General features: G+C 40.6%; 1 protein-coding gene across 1 annotated transcript in view; it reads right to left on the reverse strand.

Annotated features, from left to right (window-relative positions):
* The window catches only part of GALNT2 (polypeptide N-acetylgalactosaminyltransferase 2), a 102,509-nt gene that overhangs the window by 36,632 nt on the left and 42,702 nt on the right, over window positions 1–23,175 (reverse strand). Inside the window, exons 2-3 of the mRNA XM_068154081.1 lie at window positions 11,583–11,673; window positions 4,538–4,691 (exon numbers count right to left, since the gene is read on the reverse strand). Of these exons, the coding sequence (XP_068010182.1) occupies window positions 4,538–4,691; window positions 11,583–11,673 (245 nt within the window). The remainder of the gene's footprint in view (window positions 1–4,537; window positions 4,692–11,582; window positions 11,674–23,175) is intronic.

The following is a 23,175-nucleotide window of genomic DNA, read 5'->3' on the forward strand; positions in this document are numbered from 1 at the left end:
TTTTGCTTAAAATAAAGGCAAGCAGCCATAAACAAGGTAATTAAAGTATTTTCCAGTACTGCTGGGAAGCCTTCACAAAACACAAGTAAAAAACTTTGGTCTTAACTAGCAAAAGTTTGTCCAAAGCAGAAAAGACTGAACAATGTAGTATAAAAAGTGATGCATGATTACACACACATCTGCTTCTGAACAGCCTAGATAGTTTCATCAATTAAAGCCAAACATCTCCTTAAACACACCATTACAATTAATAAAAAGTGGCTTAAACAGAAACAAGTATTTCCTCATCCAGGTTTCTTCTCTTAAAAAGATTGTAGCTGCTCTGTAAGAGATCTTAATCCAGTTTCCAATGTTACTGAAAATAACATGTTTCCAAGTGCCATGTGCTGTAAGGTATTCTTCTTCCTATGGCTACTGCGCTTGCACTTTCCATTGGACAGTTCCCAAGCAAATATTTCATGTAAGTTTTTCATCTTCTGCAGTGAATGGCCTTGCCAAAACAGAAAAAAATATGTAAAACAGCAAGGAAAGCAAGGAGGACAATTTGCTGGAATGATTACTTCAGTTTGGGGTTGTCGGACTTTTTTAGGTTGTTTTGAGTTTGGTTTGTTTAAAAAAAGATGACCATTTACGGACTGATGTGCCCTTTAATCTGCTCCATGGCAGTCTAAGTAATTATCACAACACAGATAGAGCTTTTCCCCAGAAACATTTCTTCCTCTTTCTACATACCAGGGTTCTTTTCCAGCTCCATGCAGTGAAAAAAATTCAGGCAGGATAGCATATAAACACAACATACAATGCAATATGTCTCCTGTCATCTCTCTTATTTAAGTTCTTCTCAATGGAGAGCATTTGTTGTAACCCTCAGAAGTTACTAAATATCCAGGGCGAAAAAGTTTAAAACAATTATCAAAATTCTAGAAGCTTCTGTGATGCAGATATTCTGAAGTTGGTAGCTGTGCTAAGCTCTCATTGGAAAAGAATATCAAGTCCTGGCAGTCTGGTGAAGTCCCCACAGACTGGAAAAGGGGAAACATTGCCCCCATCTTCAAAAAGGGCAAGAAGGAGGAACCAGGGAACTACAGGCCAGTCAGTCTCACCTCTGTGCCTGGAAAGATCATGGAACAGATCCTCCTGGAGTCACTACTCGCTCAGAAGAATAGTGAAGAGGTGATTGGGAACAGTCAGCATGGCTTTGCCAAGGGCAAATCCTGCCTGACCAACCTGGTGGCCTTCTATGAGCAGGTGACAAAATTAATAGATGAGGGGCGAGCAACTGATGTCGTTTACCTGGACCTGAGCAAAGCCTTCGACACTGTCCCGCACCACATCCTGGTCTCCAAACTGGTGACACATGGGTTTGATTGGTGGACCACTAGATGGATAAGGAACTGGCTTGATGGCCGCACCCAAAGAGTGGCTGTCAATGGCTCCATGTCCCAGTGGAGGCCAGTGACAAGCGGAGTCCCTCAGGGATCAGTCCTGGGACCTATCTTATTCAACATCTTTGTGGGGGACATGGACAGTGGCATTGAGTGCACCCTCAGCAAGTTTGCTGATGACACCAAGCTGTGTGGTGCAGCAGACACGCTGGAGGGAAGGGAGGCCATCCAGAGGGACCTTGACAGGCTGGAGAGGTGGGCACAGGCCAACCTCATGAAGTTCAATAAGAGCAAGTGCAGGGTCCTGCATCTGGGTCGAGGCAATCCCAGGCACAAATACAGGCTAGGCAGTGACTGGCTGGAGGATAGCCCTGAGGAGAGAGACTTGGGGGTGCTGGTGGACAAAAAGCTCAACATGAGCTCTCAGTGTGCACTTGCAGCCCGCAAAGCCAATCAGATCCTGGGCTGCATCAGGAGAAGTGTGGCTAGCAGGTCGAGGGAGGTGATCCTCCCCCTCTACTCAGCCCTGGTGAGACCCCACCTGGAGTACTGTGTCCAGTTCTGGAGCCCCTATTACAAGAGGGATGTGGAGGTGCTGGAACGTGTCCAGAGAAGGGCCACAAGGATGATCAGAGGGCTGGAGCACCTCTCCTATGAGGACAGACTGAAGGAGTTGGGGCTGTACAGTCTGCAGAAGAGAAGGCTCCGAGGTGACCTAATTGTCGCCTTCCAGTATCTGAAGGGGGCCTACAGGAAGGCTGGGGAAGGACTTCTCAGGATATCAGGTAGTGATAGGACTAGGGGGAATGGAATGAAGCTGGAGGTGGGGAGATTCAGGCTGGATGTGAGGAGGAGGTTCTTCACCATGAGAGTGGTGAAACCCTGGAATGGGTTGTCCAGGGAGGTGGTCGAGGCCCCGTCCCTGGGGGTGTTTAAGAGCAGGCTGGATGAGGCTCTGTCCAGCCTGATCTAGTGTGGGGTGTCCCTGCCCATGGCAGGGGGGTTGGAACTAGATGATCCTTGTGGTCCCTTCCAACCCTGAATGAAACTATGAAACTATATCTGATCTACAAATTTAGACTGCATTTCTTCTGAAAGAAAGTACACGTAATAAAGAAAATCCATAAGTCATTTTACACTCCTCAGTATGCCATGGGCATCATGCTTTTCACTCTTTTCATGGCAACAAGCAAAGCACCAGATTCTTCCTACTTTCACATTCAATTAATGGCAAATTATACAAGACTTGCTTTATCTAAAAATCATCTGCTTAAAAGGAACCTAAAAATAAAAAAAAACGGTATTATACAACTGACTTAAAAATTACATGGAAAACATGTGAGTTTTTACACAAATATTCTGCACTACACCCTTTCTGTTTAAAGGGGTTCATGAAGAGGAAAACAGGCACCTTCCTTTTACCTCCACCTCGGGAGTTTCCTCCAGTTTCTTCTACCTACAATGCTGTGAATGTGCTTTCGCCCTAACTACAGAATTAGTTAGGCAAGTAAGCTATACACACTTGATTAATTTCATGCTTTGAGAATACATCTGTCCAGTCTTTAAAACCAAGTTCAACCTGACTTTCATAGTATCATAGTATCGTTCAGGGTTGGAAGGGACCACAAGGATCATCTAGTTCCAACCCCCCTGCCATGGGCAGGGACACCCCACACTAGATCAGGCTGGCCAGAGCTCATCCAGCCTGGTCTTAAACACCTCCAGGGACAGGGTTTCAACCACCTCCCTGGACAACCCATTCCAGGGTTTCACCACTCTCATGGTGAAGAACCTCCTCCTCACATCTAGCCTGAATCTCCCCATCTCCAGCTTCATTCCATTCCCTCTAGTCCTATCACTACCTGAGATCCTGAGAAGTCCCTCCCCAGCCTTCCTGTAGGCCCCCTTCAGATACTGGAAGGCCACAATTAGGTCACCTCGGAGCCTTCTCTTCTCCAGACTGAACAGCCCCAACTCCTTCAGTCTGTCCTCATAGGAGAGGTGCTCCAGCCCTCTGATCATCCTTGTGGCCCTTCTCTGGACACCTTCCAGCACCTCCACATCCCTCTTGTAATAGGGGCTCCAGAACTGGACACAGTACTCCAGGTGGGGTCTCACCAGGGCTGAGTAGAGGGGGAGGATCACCTCCCTCGACCTGCTAGCCACACTTCTGATGCAGCCCAGGATCTGATTGGCTTTGCGGGCTGCAAGTGCACACTGAGAGCTCATGTTGAGCCTCTTGTCCACCAGCACCCCCAAGTCTCTCTCCTCAGGGCTACTTTCCAGCCAGTCACTGCCCAGCCTGTATTTGTGCCTGGGATTGCCTCAACCCAGATGCAGGACCCTGCACTTGCTCTTATTGAACTTCATGAGGTTGGCTTGTGCCCACCTCTCCAGCCTGTCAAGGTTCTTTACATCTGAAGTCTTAAATGAACAACTGTTGTTTTAATATTAATCAGTGCTGCTTAAAACCAGACTAGCATAAATCACTCAAGCCCTTTTTAAAATGAAAGTCTTTTCTACCCACAGGCAAATAGTATTTATTTTTTCTTACTCTGAATCTGCACAAGCAGCCTAACATAAAGGTTTTTAAGCATCTGAAATATAATTCTGTCCTTTGTTCACTTGGGTGTGCATTGGATTTCTTTAGGTCTGGAGTTGAAAATCATCACACACTTAGAAAAACACAATTCAAACAGCAACTGAGATCCAAAGGGGCCCTTGGAAATCTTTCATCAAATTCCCTGCTCAAAGCAGAACCAACTACAGCAGGCTGTACATCAGGCTTTGAGTATCCTTAACTAAGCCTAGGGACTTTGCACACTCCATCTGAGTAACCTGCTCCACTGTTTGATCATCCTCACAGTGAATCTTAAAAATGTTGAAATGAAGAAAAACCATCAGATAAACAGGAACAAAGAGACTGAAATGCAGCACCAGTTTCAATATAGAACACACACTGATGGAAGTCATGGGAACAGAAAATGCTGAATAAGACTCATTGTTCTTTAACCGTGTTTAAGGTTACATCACAGTTCAGTGTTCCCAGTTCAAAGGCTGGAGAGCTCTTGTTTAGAAAACACTTCTGGATGGTCAAAAAATCATTACAAAAAATTAATTTTAAGTCAAACATGGCTCAGTTTGGCACTTACTGATCATGCCTAGTGTCAGGAATGCTTCGGTCCATTCGCAGTTTGTCACTCTCTACCTGATTGAATTTGTTGCGGGCATATGGATCCTGGCCAGATCGCACCATGGTAGCGCTAACATAAGCATCTTGATCAAAGTCTTGCCACCGAACTTTTCCTACAACAGAAAACCAGGAAAGCATGCAAGTTAAAGAACAGCATTCAGCAATCCCACCATAACCGATGACACAGCTCAGTTTTGTTATGGGGCTTGGGTGTTTTTTTGGTGGGGGTTGTTGTTTTGTTTTTAGTTTTGCAATCAAGTGATTAAATCTGTTTTGTTAACAGCATTACATCAGTAACCTTTGCATATTAAATTCCCCTAGAACATCCTGTGAATTAATACGAAATTAAACAAGTCTACTGATCTCAGTTTACAGAAGTAATCAGCAGGCCATGCTTTGCCTTGCCAAAAAAACAACAACAAAAAAACTCCCAACACTCTACATATTAAAAGGTATTAATGTTGCAGATGATCTGGGTATAAAGTTATCCAAGTAACAGAATACAGAATTAACCAGGTTGGAAAAGACCTTCACGATCACCAAACCCAACCTATTACCCAACACCATCTAATCAACTAAACCATGGCACCAAGTGCCTCCTCCAGTCTCTTTTTAAACACTTCCAGTGATGATGACTCCACCACCTCCCCAGGCAGCCCATTCCAACGGCCAATCACACTTTCTGTAAAGAACTTCTTCCTAATATCCAGCCTAAATCTCCCCGGCACAGCATGAGATTGTGTCCTCTTGTTCTTTTGGTGGTTGCCTGGGAGAAGAGACTGACCCCTACCTGGCTACAACCTCCCTACAGGTAGTTGTAGACAGCAATAAGGTCTCCCCTGAGCCTCCTCTTCTCCAGGCTAAACACCCCAGCTCCCTCAGAAGCTCCTCAAAGGGCTTGCGCTCCAAACCCCTCACCAGTTTTGTTGCCCTTCTCTGGACACACTTGAGCAACTCAACATCCTTCCTAAACTGAGGGGCCCAGAACTGGACACAGTACTCAAGGTGTGGCCTAACCAGTGCTGAGTACAGGGGCACAATGACCTCACTGCATTTTTGCTGGCCACACTGTTCCTGATACAGGCCAGGATGCCATTGGCCTTCTTGGCTACCTGAGCACACTTCTGTCTCATGTTCAGCCAGCTGTCAACCAGTAATCCCAGGTCCCTTTCTGCCTGCCTGCTCTCCAGCCCCTCTGTCCCCAGCCTGTAGCTGCATGGGGCTGTTGTGGCCAATGTGCTGAACATGGCACTTGGATGTGTTAAATCTCATGCCGTTGGATTCTGCCCAGCTGTCCAGCTGGCCAAGGTCCCTCTGCAGAGCCCTCCCACCCTCTAACAGATCAACACCTGCTCCCAACTTGGTGTCATCTGCAAATTTACTGATGATGGACTCAATCCCCTTGTCCAGATCATCAGTAAAGATACTGAACAGGATGGGGGCCAACACTGATCCCTGGAGGACACCACTAGTGACTGGCTGGCAACAGGAAGTGACACCATTCACCACCACTCTCTGGGCATAGCTCTCCAGACAGTTCCTAACCCATTTATTTTGTAAGATGCAGTCCAGACTTCAAAGACATTATAACTTGATTTACTGCATCACAAGTAAAACCACAGTCAGTTATAATCAAACCTTTTGAGAAACAGACCTTTCAGAAGCACAAACCAATATTATTCTCAGAAACATGTAGGCAGACCACCAGATCATTCTCCACTGAGACTGCAATCTCCTTTAACATCCACAACTGATTCACAGACTTACTTTCTTTTTTAACAAGGATGCTGTTATGTGACTGGTCATGTCACTAACACATAAAAGTAGATCAGCATCCAGATATCAGGAACAAAATTTCAGGTTTTTCACTATCTTCAGGAGTAAAGTAGCAGTATGATATTTACCAAATGTCTTAAAACTACCAACTCTTAACTCCAACTGAACATTTGTTTTTGCATATTGACAGCCAAACCTATTCTACCTACAGCAAATTGAGAGTTTAAGTTGCAATGCAATAGAGACATTCTTACTTTAACACGGATATGTATTAGAATCTCTCACAAGCATGTTGCAGTGAACATAGCATGCTGTTAACATAAAATGATACAGGACAAAAGCTGGTTTGGGGGTTCACACTGTTTATTACATATGAGAGGAGTTAATATTAGCTGTTTCCATCACTGATGTAAAAAGGTTTTGAGGTACTTCCAATTAAATTCATTAAGTAGCAGACTGCAGAGATGTCACTCCATTCAAGACCAACTTTTAGACTAGTAACATGGCTTGGGCATATCCTAAACTACATTATGCCTAGAGGAAATACCACTCTAAACAGTTATTAATGAGAGTCAGAGGTTGCTCAGATGATTCCAGTTTTGCCTTTGTTCCATAACTCAACATGCAGAGCATAGAAACTAAAGCAGGCCTCATTTACAGCTTTCTGTCTACAAGACATGCCCCAACTATGGTGTGTTAGCTACTGCTAGAAGTTTCTGATATTGTAGGAACACTTCTCATTAAACAAAATAACCACAAGCTTGATTAAGAATTCTGTCATCTCAGGAGCATTCAAAGAGCTCATCTACATAAGCAACTTGGACCCATAGTATGATCTGCCATGGGTTAGTTGTTTGGGTGGGTTGGATTGGTTGATGGGTTGGACACGATGATCTTGAAGGTCTCTTCCAACCTGGTTTGGTTTATTCTAATAAAGGTTTATTCTAATCTGGTTCTCAGTCAATAGTGGAGGTTGCAAGGCAAAAATACCAAGTCTGGAGGCAGAGGTGCTTTTGGTTTAAGAAACATCCAACAGTCAAGTAAAGGCACAGAGTAAGAGAAAAGTGCCCATACTTTTAGATTACCCATTTAAGAGCCAGATAGTTAATAATAACCAACTCTTTTTACATCTGAATCAGCATCCTAAAGAAGTTAAAACATGCACGCAGTGAGAGAATCCAGAACTAGAGTGTTACACAAAAAGTGACTGCAAAACATTTAATAGAAACCTAATGAAGCAGCCCAGAGGGCAAGCTCTGGGAAAAATAACTGCAAGATAAATAGAGATTTTCAGGTTCTAGTTACTGAAAGAACCCTACAGAGAAATCTTTCAAGCTGTTGTTGGTAGCCCATAGACTGCCAAGAGTTTTTCTGAGCTTGTCAAATTCTGTCTTCAAAGCATTTCCAGGAACTTACTTTGGAAACAAATTTACATCACAGCCAGCTACCACTGGCTACAAATAACCCAATACAGAGTTGTTCATAAAAAAATTACACCAAACCTCAGAAGCAAGAAAACTATGCAAGATACAGAGTGGCTTGATACAGGAAACTAGAAAAACACAGCACAGATCACAAGATCATCTCCCTATATAGCTCTTGCCCTTAGCACTTTCCAATGCTTTTGCAACTTCTTTGGCACCCAGACTGTACTGTCCCCCTTCCTTCCAATTCATAATACAGGCTCAATCTGGAACATACACTGAATATTTTCCAAAATACAAGACATGTCATATCACTGCTTTTCTTGTCTAAAAACAGAGATCTTTGGGCACTTCACAAAATATAATCTAAACCTGAAACACTTTTTATATAGGGCTTTCACCTTTCAAAGACTCCAAATACCAATGGATTTTGGAAGCCTGCTCCAGGACTGCCACCCCCATTCACTCCTCAAATTGCTTTCCATCCATTGGGAAGAGCAATCAAACCACAAGAGGTCATGAAGGCACTGCATCAGTGGTAAGGGTGATACCATAACAAGCATTCTTCCCAAAGAGGTTGTGTTCTTTTTAGCTACAACATGCAACATGGGCTGCCCACTCGGTTACAAGTGCTAACAGCTCCAATTAACTGCTGGAAAATGAAAGACAGATCCGAAGCTAAATACAGTGTCCAGCCTTACTTTTGCTGAAAGGCTTGTATGACAATTTATCAACTACATTCTGAAGTTAGAAGTGGCTTAATACAACATTTTCCAATAATAAGCACTGATCCACAAATATGAACAAGCTTGATTTAATTTCTCCTGTGAGTTTCGATTAATTTGCCAGGTGGAAAGAGTATCAGAAAACACAGCTGCATTATTTCAAACTTGATTTAAGCAAGCTTGTAAGCTCAAATTCAAGTAAATGTGTGTTTATGTTTGCTGAGACCTAACAGAACAATAAATTAATCTTTTAAACTCAAAAGTAAATAAAGTGTGGAATCTGCCATCAGAGACTAGTAGAAAAATAAACAAACAATCTGACAAAAATAAACAAAGCAGCAAACAAACCCCAAGCAATTAAAAATGTAACAAAATAAAAAATAATACCCACCCCTCCCACCCCCACTGAATCAGCTATAAATCTATAACAAAGATATGCTGCAATGCTAACCTTGGTTTTAACAAGAAGTGCTTACTTTAGAGGCTCTTCCAAGCCTGAAAAGTTAAGCAGAAACAAGGTGATACCTGGTGAAGTTCCTTCTTCTTGTCCCAAGCATTTCCTAACTCTCAAGTCTTGGAGAATACAACCCACAAAACCAGTGCAATGCTGATTAATTTTAAATAGTAAGCACTTTCCCACCCCCATCCCCCCCTGTAATAAGTAGATGTATTTTAAAAATAGTCCTACTTTGGTACATTTTATTCTATTCCAGTTTCCATCCAAGTAGAGCTTGACATATAGTCCAGAAAGCATAGAGTAATTTTGAGAAGAAAGCAAATACCATTTTATAGGGCTACATTTACTGAAAAGCACTGACAGCTGCAGAATATAAGAACAAGTAAATTTGGCTTGCCAGGAAGGAGGCAAAGCCTGGCTCTGGCTCCAGCAAAAGGCTCTGTCAATCCTGTGCAGTATGAATTAAATCTATTAGGGAAAAGTCAAGATAAGAGTAAGAGCAGCTTGAAGTGAGACAGAAGAGAAATAATAGCATAGCAGATAAATCTGCACGTAACCAAGCAGCATGCAACAGAAGAATAGATAAAAAAATCCTTTTAATACCTTTCACTCTCTCACCAACTCAGTACAGCTGAAGAACAGTAAGATACTTGGTTTAAATTGTTTATTTTTACTTACAGCCATTAAGAGATTCCAGATCTTCATTAACTAAGATAAAGAGCTGTTTGAAATGCCTGTCACTACAGAGAACTGGTTATGTAGGTTTGCTTTATTTAATTCATTTATACCATTCAGGGCTGGTCTAACTGCAGAAATTATCACTATTTTCTTTTAAAGCCATAAACCACACAACCAACCAAACTTCTGCATCATGTAAGTCATCAAATAAAAAAGGGCTAATACACTCTGGTGTATAGAAAGTAAAAAAGCTTTGTTTAATCTTCATATGAAGCCATTTTAAAGATCAAGATAATGATTCACTATCTCTGAGAAGTTCTGAAAGATGCTATGATTCTGTAATGCTGAAACCTAAACTACACGTCTCCTAACCTCGATGGAAAAGCAAGAAAGCTTTCAATCAAAGCCCCCTGAAAAATCTGTTTTAAAACAGTATAAAGAAACTGCAAGTAAGAATTCCAATCTTCATTGCCATAAAGATTCAAAGCTTGCCTACATGAATTGAAGAAATCAAAACAGTGATGAGTGCATAATTATCTCTGTGTAGCTTTTGATGTTTCATTCTAGACTCTTTGCAGTAACGATTCACCTGCCTGTTAAATCAGGTTGTAAGAGATTACTAATCAACAAATAAATGAAAAAAAAAACCAAACCTGACCTGCTCTACTTTCCACTTAGTTTTATTTCTAGCTCCAACTGTTCCAGCTTCCAATATCTCTCCCTTTCAACTTACGACACTTCCCACTTCTTTTAATATTTGGATAGCTACATAGGACCACTGGGAAATTAAGGTCTTTGATGAAATATATAGGGTTTGGACCAGAATACATAAACATTTGAGACGGGAAAATAGCAACAGTAGCTGGAAGGTGCAAAATTGGCTGACCTGTATGATCCTGGTAACATCATATGCAGCAAAAGTATTGGTAATGGGGGGGGGGGGGGGGGGGGGGGTGGAAATAGCTGAAAAGATCTGCCAGAAACCACGTTAAAGCTCTTCAACTTAAAGATTTATTTCCAAATTTATATGCAAAGTAAAAGTTACACACACACAAAAACCCATGGACATCAAACAGCTTATATTGTACCAGGAGCCTAAGAATGTAAAACAAAAAACATACCTCACACAACTGGGGACAGAAGCTTCCAGGTGCCTTAGTTAGCCCTTTCTGCATGTCCTCAAGTATTTTAAATGTTTGGTTAAGACAGATATATAAGCCAAACATTAAGATTATAGCAAGAGTGAAATGCATTGTGAAGGTATCTTACACTTTTCAATACAGTGTAAAATATTCAAACCCATTTTACTATTTCTGTATTCCTTGAGCTATATTAAATTAAATCTCATTGATATGAAACAGTTAAGCAGAAAAAGAAGTTTATGGAAGAAGTCACATGAAATGACTCCTTAGTTTTCCTAGCTCATCCTCAAGACATGAGGTCATTTCACTCAAAAATCATCATGCTCTGCTACTTGCCAGCATCTGACAAATACTGAGCAAGTATGAGAAAAATAAGGTACACCCCACCAGCATACTCAGGAGAACTTGCAACATCAAAAGGTAGACAAAAATAGTAAAAGTATGAGTCTTGGCTGAACTTCAGGCAGAAGCAGGCCCATGGTGACATGTCTGTTGTCTGCCAGCATTATCCATCAAGAGAAATGGACTGACTGCCTTTGTGCCAGAGGCTTTTACAGCACCTCAAACCTGTTGTAGGACAATGCAAATGGACAAGCCGAGAGTCACTTTGTCTATGGTTTAAAACCCTAAGGAATAGCAAAGCTGGTAAGATTTGAGGAGGCTGAAGCTTTAACAATAGAGAAGTACGCACCACTAAAACAATCCTACCATTTCCAAGCTACAAGGAATTACTAGAATCAGAACAACTGCTGTGCTTTATACTTTCAAGGATAAGTGCTCACAATAAATGTTACTGAAATACCTGGAGGTAGCGTCTCCACACTTTGTGATTTGTCCTCCCCATCACTGCCATGCACGTCTTTTCTTTTGGGGTCAATATCATTTGGGTCCTCCTGAAAAAAGTACATAATATTTAAATTCATTTCCTTAGCCGACTGAATTTTGTGCTTGCAAAGTAAACACCAGTAACTAAGTTCTGTGGATTTTAAACTGGCTAAGTGGTTCAGGAGAGTCAACTCCGGATTTTAAGAGGTATGATGATGCTTTTTGGGAAACAAACAAAAAGAACAAAAATTTAAGATGGGATTTAGCATTTAAATTATGCAGTAGTTCTTGTTTGTAAAAAAGAAAGCTGTTTAAGAAGGAGATGTACTAAGAAAGATGGAATAGTTTTGTTTGTTTGTTTTCCCCTGGTAATACTCAAATGACCAAAGCAGGCAAAAATACTACACAAAATCTGAAGAAAGCCCTACTCTAACAAGAATTAAGTTATCTCAAACAGAAAAGCCAAATTATCTAGCAGTTCTATTCAAAGCGGCAGCTTTCATATTGGGGGAAAAAAAACCAAACACAACACCATCCTAAAGTATATTCAAGTTCATATTATCATGTCTTCATTTCAGGGGAACTTTTTCTGGGCTTCACAAACAACTCTTCTGGATTTATTAACCCAGTAGTAATGATAACATCCATTTAGAGAGTGTGTATAGGGGAGAGAAGTTTCATTCCTCCAGTCCTCCCATTCCCAACATTTATACTGAATCTGTAAACGTCTGTTGAAGGAAATTTCAACAGAAAAAAACCCAAATAACACATTCTCGTATGCTCATTACCACGAAAATACAAGATGTTAAGCTGAATTGTCCCACTCTGCATTTGGAAGAAGCAGAGGAGAGGGTAAGTTATTGTTTTTCTTAAAAAGAGATAATTAGCGACTGCATGCCACTTGCAGGCTACACTTAGACAACTTCTTCAAGTGGCTTCAGCTTCTGCTGTCCTTGCTCACTTGTAGAAAAGGAAACAGTGTTTCTTTTGGCATCTGCACCGAAAAGGTCCTAATTATATTACCAGTTTTATTTGCACAGTCCTGTTAAAGACAACACCTTTACCAATACCAGGCCTATACTAATCAGTAAGTGCACCTAAAAATATTACCAGGCACCAAAGTCAAGCAGCGCACAACAGTTTGCATCTCTTCTAGGAATCTATCAGTCTTCAGAAAAGGGTGATGGTGTACAAACCTCAGAGTGCAAATTGTCTCTGCCATCCCATCTCCCAAGCCATGGCTGGAAATTCTTTGGTTAGAACAGTAACTAGCTGTAACAGGCCCAATGTTGGGGAATACAACAAAATGAAATACTACACATGGACATGTATGTTTTCCATAGCATCATGCAGCAAGGATGCCAGAGAGAAGACCAGGTTTGACCAAGTAGGATGCTGGGCCTTGTGAAGGTCAGTAACTTTGCTTAAAGATAGATTTAAAACAATAAAAACAAATCCCCACACTCCCAAAAATCAAACAATTTGTTTTAAGAAAGCAATCATGGCTTATCCTGGCGAGGGAAATTATTTGCCACTGTGCACTGAGTCCCACCAGCACATTGAAACAGAAGCCTTCCGTGGATGCTGAAAGCTGCATTGCACTAGTTATTTGGGTTTGTGCACCGGTTTAAAGATAGCAACAGTCTGGGAACCCTTAATAAGTGCAAGTATCAACTGTAGGTGGAAGAAAAATCCTTCCAATATAAATGTCAAGATTTGCATAATTTCATGAATCTCTCCACCATTCCAGATTACTGTAATGAGCCTAAAAAAAATACTTATGTAAATTGGAAAATAAATGCAAAACATCTATTCAGCAATAGAAGAGACCACAAGGATTTCTCCTGCAATTAAAAACTACTGGCCATGGTCTCATTTTCTCCCTTCCATGTCTTTAAGGAGAAACTCTGCCTTTCTGCCTGTCCTTCCTACTAGCTGAAGAGCATGTCCCATTATAGTTATTTATCTGTTTCACTTTGGGGTTTGTTGTTATGCTTCAGATTTTTAGAATAATGTAAATGACCAAAGGCAAAGTTAGCTTTAGAGATCTTACAGCTAACTGCCATTTCGCATTATGACAAAATCAAGGCTTCTAGGAAACTCCTCAAGTTCAGCCCTCAGATATTCTGAGGTGAGCCCAGATTCTAGGATGAAGCTTCCCAACGCAGACTGCTGGATTTTCAACTTGCCTTCAAGGACTCCCTATAGAACAGTATAGTGATGAGAAAGTATGGACATTAGCCTCAAACCTTTGTGCCCTAGATTAGGGCCTTGCAGTATTTCCAAAAGAATTCTTTAATTATTTTTAGAATAGACTGCTCAGCTAAACCTTAAGCACAAATTTTCACCCAATAAAGCATTTGGAAAGTGCATGTGGGAAACCATAGGCTTTTAGGGACAAACAACATGTTGTATCTTTTAGGAAAAAAGAAATGGAGTTCACAGAAGAAGAAAGCAGACACTAAAACCATAGACAAGAACACAATGAGTTTCTTCATATCTTACTGTAAGTTGCTTCAGCACCTTAATCTGGTGCAATACAAGAATGAATCATAAGTCAAATAACATTCCTATGTTGTCATCATCATGGGACAAAGTAGCTTTTTAAGCATGCTTGGAGTAAAACAAATCCCAGCTTCTAGTATGATCTTAGGAAGCTGCATGCATTTGATGAGCAGTCTTGGTAGATGGTAATGATGCCTCCACTGACAAAAGTCATTCATACAAAAAGCTAAGCTTAAGGTAGGATTGAAAGCAACTGAAACCATTTACAAAAAGGCACAGCTCTTTAGTCATGAGAGCACAAGAGGGAGATGTAATGAATAGAAATTAAAAATCAAAGGCTAATGCCTTTTTCTATATTAATACACTATTAATACTATTAGCACTTAATGCTTTAAAATACTATTTTCCCGACATAGAAAAAAGCTGACAATATCTGGCTACAACCTAAATATGCAAATGCTGTAAATACACCTCAAAGTATTTGGAGCTTCTTAAAACATTAAAAAGTAGCTGGCCAGCTAGTAAAGACACTAACCAAACGTTACCTGCACATGGAACACCACCAGACTAATACATGTGTGGTCATTATTCATGCAGTTCACAGAATGCTAGAGGTTGGAAGGGACCTCCAGAGATTGAGTCTAACCCCCCTGCCAAAAGCAGGGTCACCTAGGGTAGTCCACACAGAAATGCATCCAGACAGGTTTTGAAAGTCTCCAGAGAAAAGAGATCCCATAACCTCCCTAGGCAGCCTGTTCCAGTGCTCCATCACCCTCTCTGTAAAGAAGTTTCTCATCATGTTGAGGTGAAACCTTCTGTGTTCAAGTTTGTATCCATTGTTCCTTGTCTTATTACTGCACACCCCTGAAAAGAGATTGGCCTCCTCCACTTGACACCCACTCCTCAATATTTATAGACATTGATCAGATCCCCTCTCAGTATTCTCTTCTCCAGACTAAACAGCTCCAGATCGCTTTCTGTTCATAGGGGAGATGCTCAAGTCTCCTAATCATCCTCATGGCTCTCTGTTGGACTCTCTCTAGCAGATCCCTGTTGCTCTTGAATTAGGGAGCCCAAAACTGGACACAGTATTCCAGCTGTAGTCTCACCAGGGTGGAGCAGAGGGGGAGAAGAACCTCCCTAGACCACTTATGTTCAGACCAGGTCACATACAGCAACATCAAAATAGGTAGTCAGTGATAATGCACATGTTGCAGGTATTGGGCACATGATAATTTCACACAGCATGTCACTGCTTCCCATTAATTCCTGATTCAGTACCAGATGACATGCAAAGAAACCAAATAGCAACCTTTCAACTACATTCAGTGGGAAATCTTACAACAGTATTGAAGTAATACCAATTGAAGTTATAGTAGTACCACCAAAAAAAAACCCTAAATTAAATGTAGTTTAAAAATCAGTTGTATAATTACCTCCAAAACTCACAAGTTAGGATGATGTACATTTACTTATCAATGTGTTAAAATATTCTTTGCAAATCATAAGCACAATTCATTATGGTTAAATTGAATAAACTGAGAGGGGAAGGGGTTAGGCTGATTAATCACTGAAGTACAGCAACCTACGGTAAACTTTCAATGCCTCAGAAAGTTTACAAACCTTGCTATCACCACTTATTTTCCTGTTCAGCTTACCCACTGCATTAAGACTACTCTGTATATTGAATCTGAGAAAGACAAAGATGCAATATGAAACTCCAGTTTCAAGAAGTAGACTAGAAAAAAAAAGCTTCATGAAATGATCAGTCACACATTTGCAGCTGCTGTGGTACAGGCAAAGGGAGGATAGAGTAGTGTAAATGCAAAGCAAGATTCCAACATTTTTAGAGCATTTATACACATCTACAAGATACAATCATATTCAACAAGAAATTTAAGACTAGAAAGCTGTAATTATACACATACATACAGCACCAGAACAAGAGGACACAGTCTCAAGCTGTGCCAGGGAGGTTTAGGCTGGAGGTTAGGAGGAAGTTCTACACAGAGAGAGTGATTGCCCATTGGAATGGGCTGCCCAGGGAGGTGGTGGAGTCACCATCACTGGAGGTGTTCAGGAGGAGACTTGATAGGGTGCTTGGTTGCATGGTTTAGTTGATTAGGTGGTGTTGGATAGGTTGGACGTGATGATCTTGAAGGTCTCTTCCAACCTGGTTTATTCTATTCTATTGGTAGATAACCTACCTTACCATTACTTAGATATTCCAGGTCACATAGCCTTACGGTTTTGTTATATATGTTTGCATTGAACACTACATTCCTTACAAGCTTTGCAACTCAATTATCATTTTGTTAATTGTTAGTTCACTTGGCACACACACCCCCCCCAACGAAATACATCCCCCCCCCAACAAATACCCACCAAAAATCAAAACAACCAACCAAAACCCCCATATTACTGATCCAAGTCCTTACATATTGCTCCTGTATAAAGAAACAAAATAAAGAAACAGCACCAACCCTAAAAGCCCAGCACTTTAAACTCCTACTGTTACTCCTGTTTCTGTCTTCCACTACATGTTTTTTCATTAGAGTTTTTAGTTTAATAGATTTGGCATTTAACTGCTGTGCATTAGATCTCATCATGGCAGAGATTTCTGTCCTACAGTTGTTTCCCATCAACAAGAGAACAACTTACCAACATGTATCACCACTACTGTATTTAGGTTTTCACACACCTTACAAATGACAAGTCAATATAGATGTCAGCAAAGCTCTCATGGTTGAAAACAACTGAAGTGGGAGCTGAGTATGCCTCCATACTAGCCCTTCCTCTCACAGACAACCCAGATGCTGAGCGACATGCTACATTTGGGCCAGGAGATGGCTGGGAACTATGACAGAACCATATGCTATCTGGACAGTTGTTCACTGTTTCTTCTGTGGAAACAGTAGCAAGGGAGATGCAAACACCTAACAGGCTAACATGCACTGCTACTTTCAGGGACTAAAGCCATCCACTTTTCCTGCATACACATCAAACCAGATGCTTTGCTCATCACCATGTACCCACACAACTTTTCCAAAAGTTCACACAGAATACAAAGTGAAGAATTATACAGAAGAAAACAAATGTTCTGCTTGCCTTGGTAACATTCAGTCAGACAGAATAATTGAGAAATGTGGCTTCATGGTTCAAAATACATGCAAGAGCTTAATATCTGGTTTGGTAGAAGCTTTTAAGATGTTGGCCAGGGGCCAGATACACACAGATTTTCTTCTGCTGATGATTTTCTAAGAGGAACTGAATACTGGCAGCATCTTCAAAGAGCACCATTTGATCCATCTGGCCTAATACAAGGCTTTGCTGCATCATGCAGTACAGATCAGTCAAATCAGTTGATTTTGGAAGGGGAGCTCTCACTGCAGACTCCTCTCAGCACTCTGTATATTTCTGTTCTGATCATGTACTTGGGGCCATATTCACAGAAGTACTTTGATGTTATGTAGAGCAGCACTTGGCAATGCAAGAATTTAATGCCTGTTACAATTCAGATCTCTGCACCAAGCATGAAAGCTCCTTACAGTGCTTAGATACTTAAGAAAAGAACTTGAAGTCAAGCAGAGTCAGAAAGATGCCTGTGCCACAGACCCAGCCAAAGCCCAATCTTCTGTGCCACTGCTGGCACTTAATTTCTACCTCTTCCTCCCCACCCCCCCCCAGTTCACTTTACAATCTTTTAATTATGTATCACTTCAGATGCTCATAGAATAGCTGAGCAGGCTCTGATGTGCCCATTTCCCCTAACCGAGGAGGATCCTTCAGTACAGGAGAGAGTCCAGTACTTTTGGCACCTTTCGGACCCAACACTCACGTGCTGCTTTCCAAGAGGTCTTCAGAAGCATGACTCTAGGTCTCTCTTGCTCTAGTAAATTGATCCAGCTTTCCTACATGCCAGGTGAGCACTCTAGCAATTTAATGTAATTACATTACAGGGCAGCCATGTCTTCCCTTGTCAGTAAAAGTGTTTCATATGAAACCAAGATAAAGGATGCTCTGAAAATACCTGGAACACTGCTTCTTACAGGCAGGATGAGCAGGAAATATCCCACAAACAAAATTACTTCCTTTGATTGCAAACTTACTTATTAGCATTATTAAAACTGGTATTACCAAGTACACCAAGAAGCAAAGCATAAACAGAAAACACACTGGAAACATATACACTTTGTAGTGTTGGATTACCATGCTTAAACACTGTGTCTGAAATTATTACAGTAAAGATGATTTGATTTTTCTTCTTATTCCTTTAGTCAGTTAATTACTGCCAAAGGTAGGTTCCTTTCACATGTTTGAATATTCAAAACAAAAGCAACTTTGTTTAAGATTTCTAGGCATAATAAACTTACTCAATTGACAAGAGCCAAAAAGCAACAGAGAAATCCTGGTAGGGCTATTCAGGCTGAAAGCCGACATAAGCTGTTAAATACAAAGATTTGCACTTCAGGAAACCAATTAAAATTTGAAGATAACCTAAAAGTAGCAGAATGACATCTCCCAAATCCCCACATTGGCTTGATATACACTGGATTCATTGATTAGCTCACAAATGCTATGCGGTTTTAGACTATTTACGTTTTGCTGTAAAACAGTGAAATGCTTTTGACATCATACAAGGTGATCCTAAACATAAAATCCCACAACACTCTCACAGCTCCATGAGAATTCAAGTACCCAGCTCCAGGTGACATCTAATGAATCATGTTCCCACTTGCCTAGAGATTTCATACAAGCTAGTAAGTGTCTAAATTCAGCAGTCAGCCTCATCAACTCCCAAGTAAGCAGAAAATGAAGTGTTATTTACCTTAGAAAGGGACAAGCTAATATACCACCAAAAAGAGGAAATAACCCCACAAAGGTCACAAACCCCAAACAATACACCCTTTTTTATTCAGCTGTACCACGAAAAAAAGCTGTTGGAGCTGAAGTGGTCATCAGACAGACCAGTCAAGAGTCCAGTAACACACACCCCTACCCAGATAAAGCCAGAGGCTTCTAACCCAAGTTTAAAGTAGCCCCACTAATCAAGAAAAAAACTCCACAGAGGCTCCCAGAGACAGAAGTGGGACCAGCAACCACTATGAAGTGCCCATGGATCAGAAAGCAAAACAGAATCTCACTCTAACATGTGGGAGAGACTGTCACCTCTCCACAAAAATAGCAAAAGCGAGTGGAAAGTCTCACATATCAGAAAATACAAATGCAGCAGGAACACTGTGAAGGAGCATTAAAAGCCTTAGGGTTTGGTTTTTTTCCATTCCCCCCCCCCGTGGTTATTAATTTCTCATGATTCAAAATGTATCATGTCTTCAAAACAATCTCACTTGTCTGCATTACCTGCCACAGACCATGGAAATAAAGCATTGCAAAGCATCTGCAGAGAATATTTAAATCCAGGATAACATCTAAGTCTATCACTCAGTTTTAGTTCTCAAAAGGACAGACTGATGAAGAAAAAGGGTGTATTTCAATAGTTAATTAATAGGGGGTTTGAAACAATGTTTAAAACACCCTTCTGTTCTGAAATTATCAGGGCAGACAGTTCCACAATTTACACAGTAAGTGCACACTCAGCAGCACTGGTGTTTTTGTTGCTCTTAGTTGTGCTAGATTGAGGGGAAAACAATCCAATCATAAATCCAACCATAAATCCTCATCAAAAGAAGTGTGTGATCTGATCTGCTGTTCTACACATGCAAGTAAAAAAAACCACTTCAAGAGTGAAGAAGAATCTGGAAGATGACACAAATCTTTCACCATTTGCAACCTTAAAAAAGCATGTCACTGGTATGTCCACCTCCATGAAGCACTGTCATTGTGTTACTTACGGGTTAAGAAATGTTTTTGAAGCACAGCAGCACTTATTTTAGCACGCCTCTCTCATACCTACAACTTTTCCCCAAGCTGTATAACATTTGCAAGGAATATTTTAAAATTTTGTGGGTTAATTTTTCAGTTTCTGGAAGGCACAGGATAGAAAAAGTGGCAACAGCTTCTAAAAGAGTAGGGCATGGCTTGATGAACAAACAGGGCTTCTTTCAAAGTCCACAGCTCTTGTTTGAAAATTATTGTACATACTAATTTTCTTCCTTAAGTGCTTTCCCAGATGTGGAATCCAAACATTCAAGTATCTTAATAAAAGCACACATACTCCAGTTCAGATCCAACAGATACAGTGGAAGTGTCAGTCATTTAAAAAAATCAACAAGATTAGACTAAGCCCCTGGATGTTAGAAAAAACCTGTAAGGTGATCCAGTCCAACTACTAACCTAGCACTGCCAAGTTCACCATTAAACCATGCCCCAGAGCACCACATCTAACCACCTTTTAAATGGGATGGTGACTCTACCCCTTCAGTGGGCAGTCGATTCCCATGCTTGCCAACCCTTTTGGTGAAGACATTATTCCTAATACCCTATATCTAAACCTCCTCTGACACAATCTGAGACCACCTCTTCCAGCCTCCTTTTCTCCAGGCACAGCCCCAGTTCCCTCAACCACTCCTCATATGACCTGTGCTCTAGACCCTTCACCAGCTTTGCTGCCCTTCTTAGGGCATGCTCCAGCACCTCAGTGTCCTTAGAGTGAAAGGCCCAAAAGGGAACACTGTATTTGAGGTGCAACTTCACCAGTACTGAGTAGATGGAACATGGAACAACAGTTTCCACAGAGCAGCTAGTCCAGTAAGTGCAGGAAACTAGAAGGGCAATATCATCTTAAAACTGCTCCAGCATTTTGCAAAGCAAGCATGTAGCTGGTGCTGCTTGACTTGACAAGTCAGCTGCTTTATAGGCTAGCTGCTGCTGAAAGGAGCTGTTCACACTTCACCACTGGACTGTCTCCAATTCTCCCCTTACAGACACTGGTGTAGCAGATCAGGTGATCAAATTCATTTAGCTGACTTGATGTATGGGTGTATTATTTCACTAGCTGTGGTCTTTTAAAAAGAACAAGATCAACCACTAAATTAGCTGAGGTATTTGATGCAAGGGAAGCAGCAGTCAAGGTAGTAGGGGGAAAAAGGGCTGAAAAGGGTGTTCCCATTACAAGCAAAGGATTATAAGTTCAACTACAACATTAAACCACCCATCACTCAAACCCACTACATATATTTCTGCTTGAAAGGCAATTACTTCAGCAAATGCTCAGGCATGATTTAATGCCATCTCCTGTAAATTCTACAGTATTAGAAGTGTCTGATGAATTAGCCTGCATTTTTAAGTGCTGTCCCTTATCCTCTTTAAATTCAACTCATCATTGCTTGCTCTCAGCTCTAACACACTAACAAAAAAACATGACACAAAAACACCAATAAAAAAAATCCAACCCCTCCACCCCCCAAAAAAAACAACCAACCAACACAAACCCCCACCCCACCACCAACACAAACCTAAAACCAACACTCTTCCACAGGAGGAATGGGGGAAGCAGAGAGTAAAAGGTGTGGTGCTTTGTTTCAATATTTAAGTACATGAGAAAGTCTTACATCTTCTGGAAGCCCAGGAAACTAGAGTTAAATAATTGAAAAGTCAAATTGACTAAATAAGTAGAACTCAACTTGATATGTATGCATCCCATAACTTAAGTATACTGAAACATTCCAATAACCCAGGTATTTCCAAGTCTCCATCTACATACTTCTGAAGGAAGCAACAAGCGATCCTTCAGCTGCAATACAAGAACCAGCAGGATCAGAAAGGAAGAATGGAAGAAAAAGAATGTCCACACCTTCACACAGATATTGAAGCACAAAGGGCAGAGAGGGAAATTAGCTAGAACCTTTTCAGCTTAATTTGTATATAAACAAATTATTATAAGCTGTAAATAGATCAAAAGGATTCACATTTAGCAGAAACACAAGTATACATAAAGGCAAAACTGCAGCGGCAGTCATACCCACGATTTGTTGGTGTAGTAAACAGTGTCTATTCTCTAACAAAATAGGATCCAAGAGAGAGATATTGGATGTGGGTAAATAAATAAAAACAAGACATGGGTAACTGAGTGTTTTGGTGGATCAGATCTATAGGGCTATGTTGCAGTGAAGCAACACAGTATTACATCACATTTTCTCAGCCCTAACAGAAGGTTAATGCAGGCATATAAAGAATATGAAGATCGGTTAAGACAAGGGAATTAAAGTTGCTATGTCTTAGATCATTTCTGGAGTGTGTAAAAGCATTGCTTTGTTCTCTGAGAAAACAACAGGAAAATAAAATGTGAGACTGACTTAAAATCTTTAACTCTTTAAAAAAGAAGAAAGGTTAATCATCAGAAACTGAACCACTGAAAAAACAAGGGAATTATTTCCTTCTACTTCTTTCAAGGATGACATCTATGAACATATACAGATGGAGTAAGTTTAAGAAATCTGAAAAATTACTAAGTAACTCCTTTAATTAAATAACCTTATGACAAGCTTTCATTTGACATATTGGCAATTGCATATTGCCTTCAATAAGTCTCTGTGTAATTTCCCTTCTATCCCAACATCAGGATTTATGGCCAAATCTCTGTAGCTCTAAGCACATGACACAGCAGATAAAGTATTACTATTTAGCATCAATGTTTAATTGCAGATTCTGATTATTTTAATTAAAATCAAAGATATTGTCCACAGCAACTGTAAAGACTTAGTACAAAAATCAGTCCAGAAATTCTGAGGGCAAACTGTATCCACTAATGCATTTAATCAGTAAAGGCTCTACAGTATGAAATTCACATAGATAATTGCCAATAACCTATTTCAGTTTTGCAGACCTAGACAGGTTCATCATTCAACCCAGACCTTTTATCTGAAATACTTTAGAATACTAAATCAAAGCTCAATTCCATAATAAAATGAATGCCTAGCACAAACCAGACAAGAAGCACAAAAGGCAGACCTCTACATCGGGAAGAAAAAATACTAATCACTACAGAGATAAGACATCTACACTTCCTCTTTGTATCTATTCTCAACACAGACCAAAACTCCACAACATTATACCTCTGAAAGATATTCTTCAATAAGGCACAAACTAGGGAAAAACAGCATCCA

This window comes from Melanerpes formicivorus, unplaced genomic scaffold, assembly GCF_026170545.1.
Source record: "Melanerpes formicivorus ecotype bairdi unplaced genomic scaffold, bMelFor1.0.p_v2 SCAF_2, whole genome shotgun sequence".
Taxonomy (NCBI): Eukaryota; Metazoa; Chordata; class Aves; order Piciformes; family Picidae; genus Melanerpes; species Melanerpes formicivorus.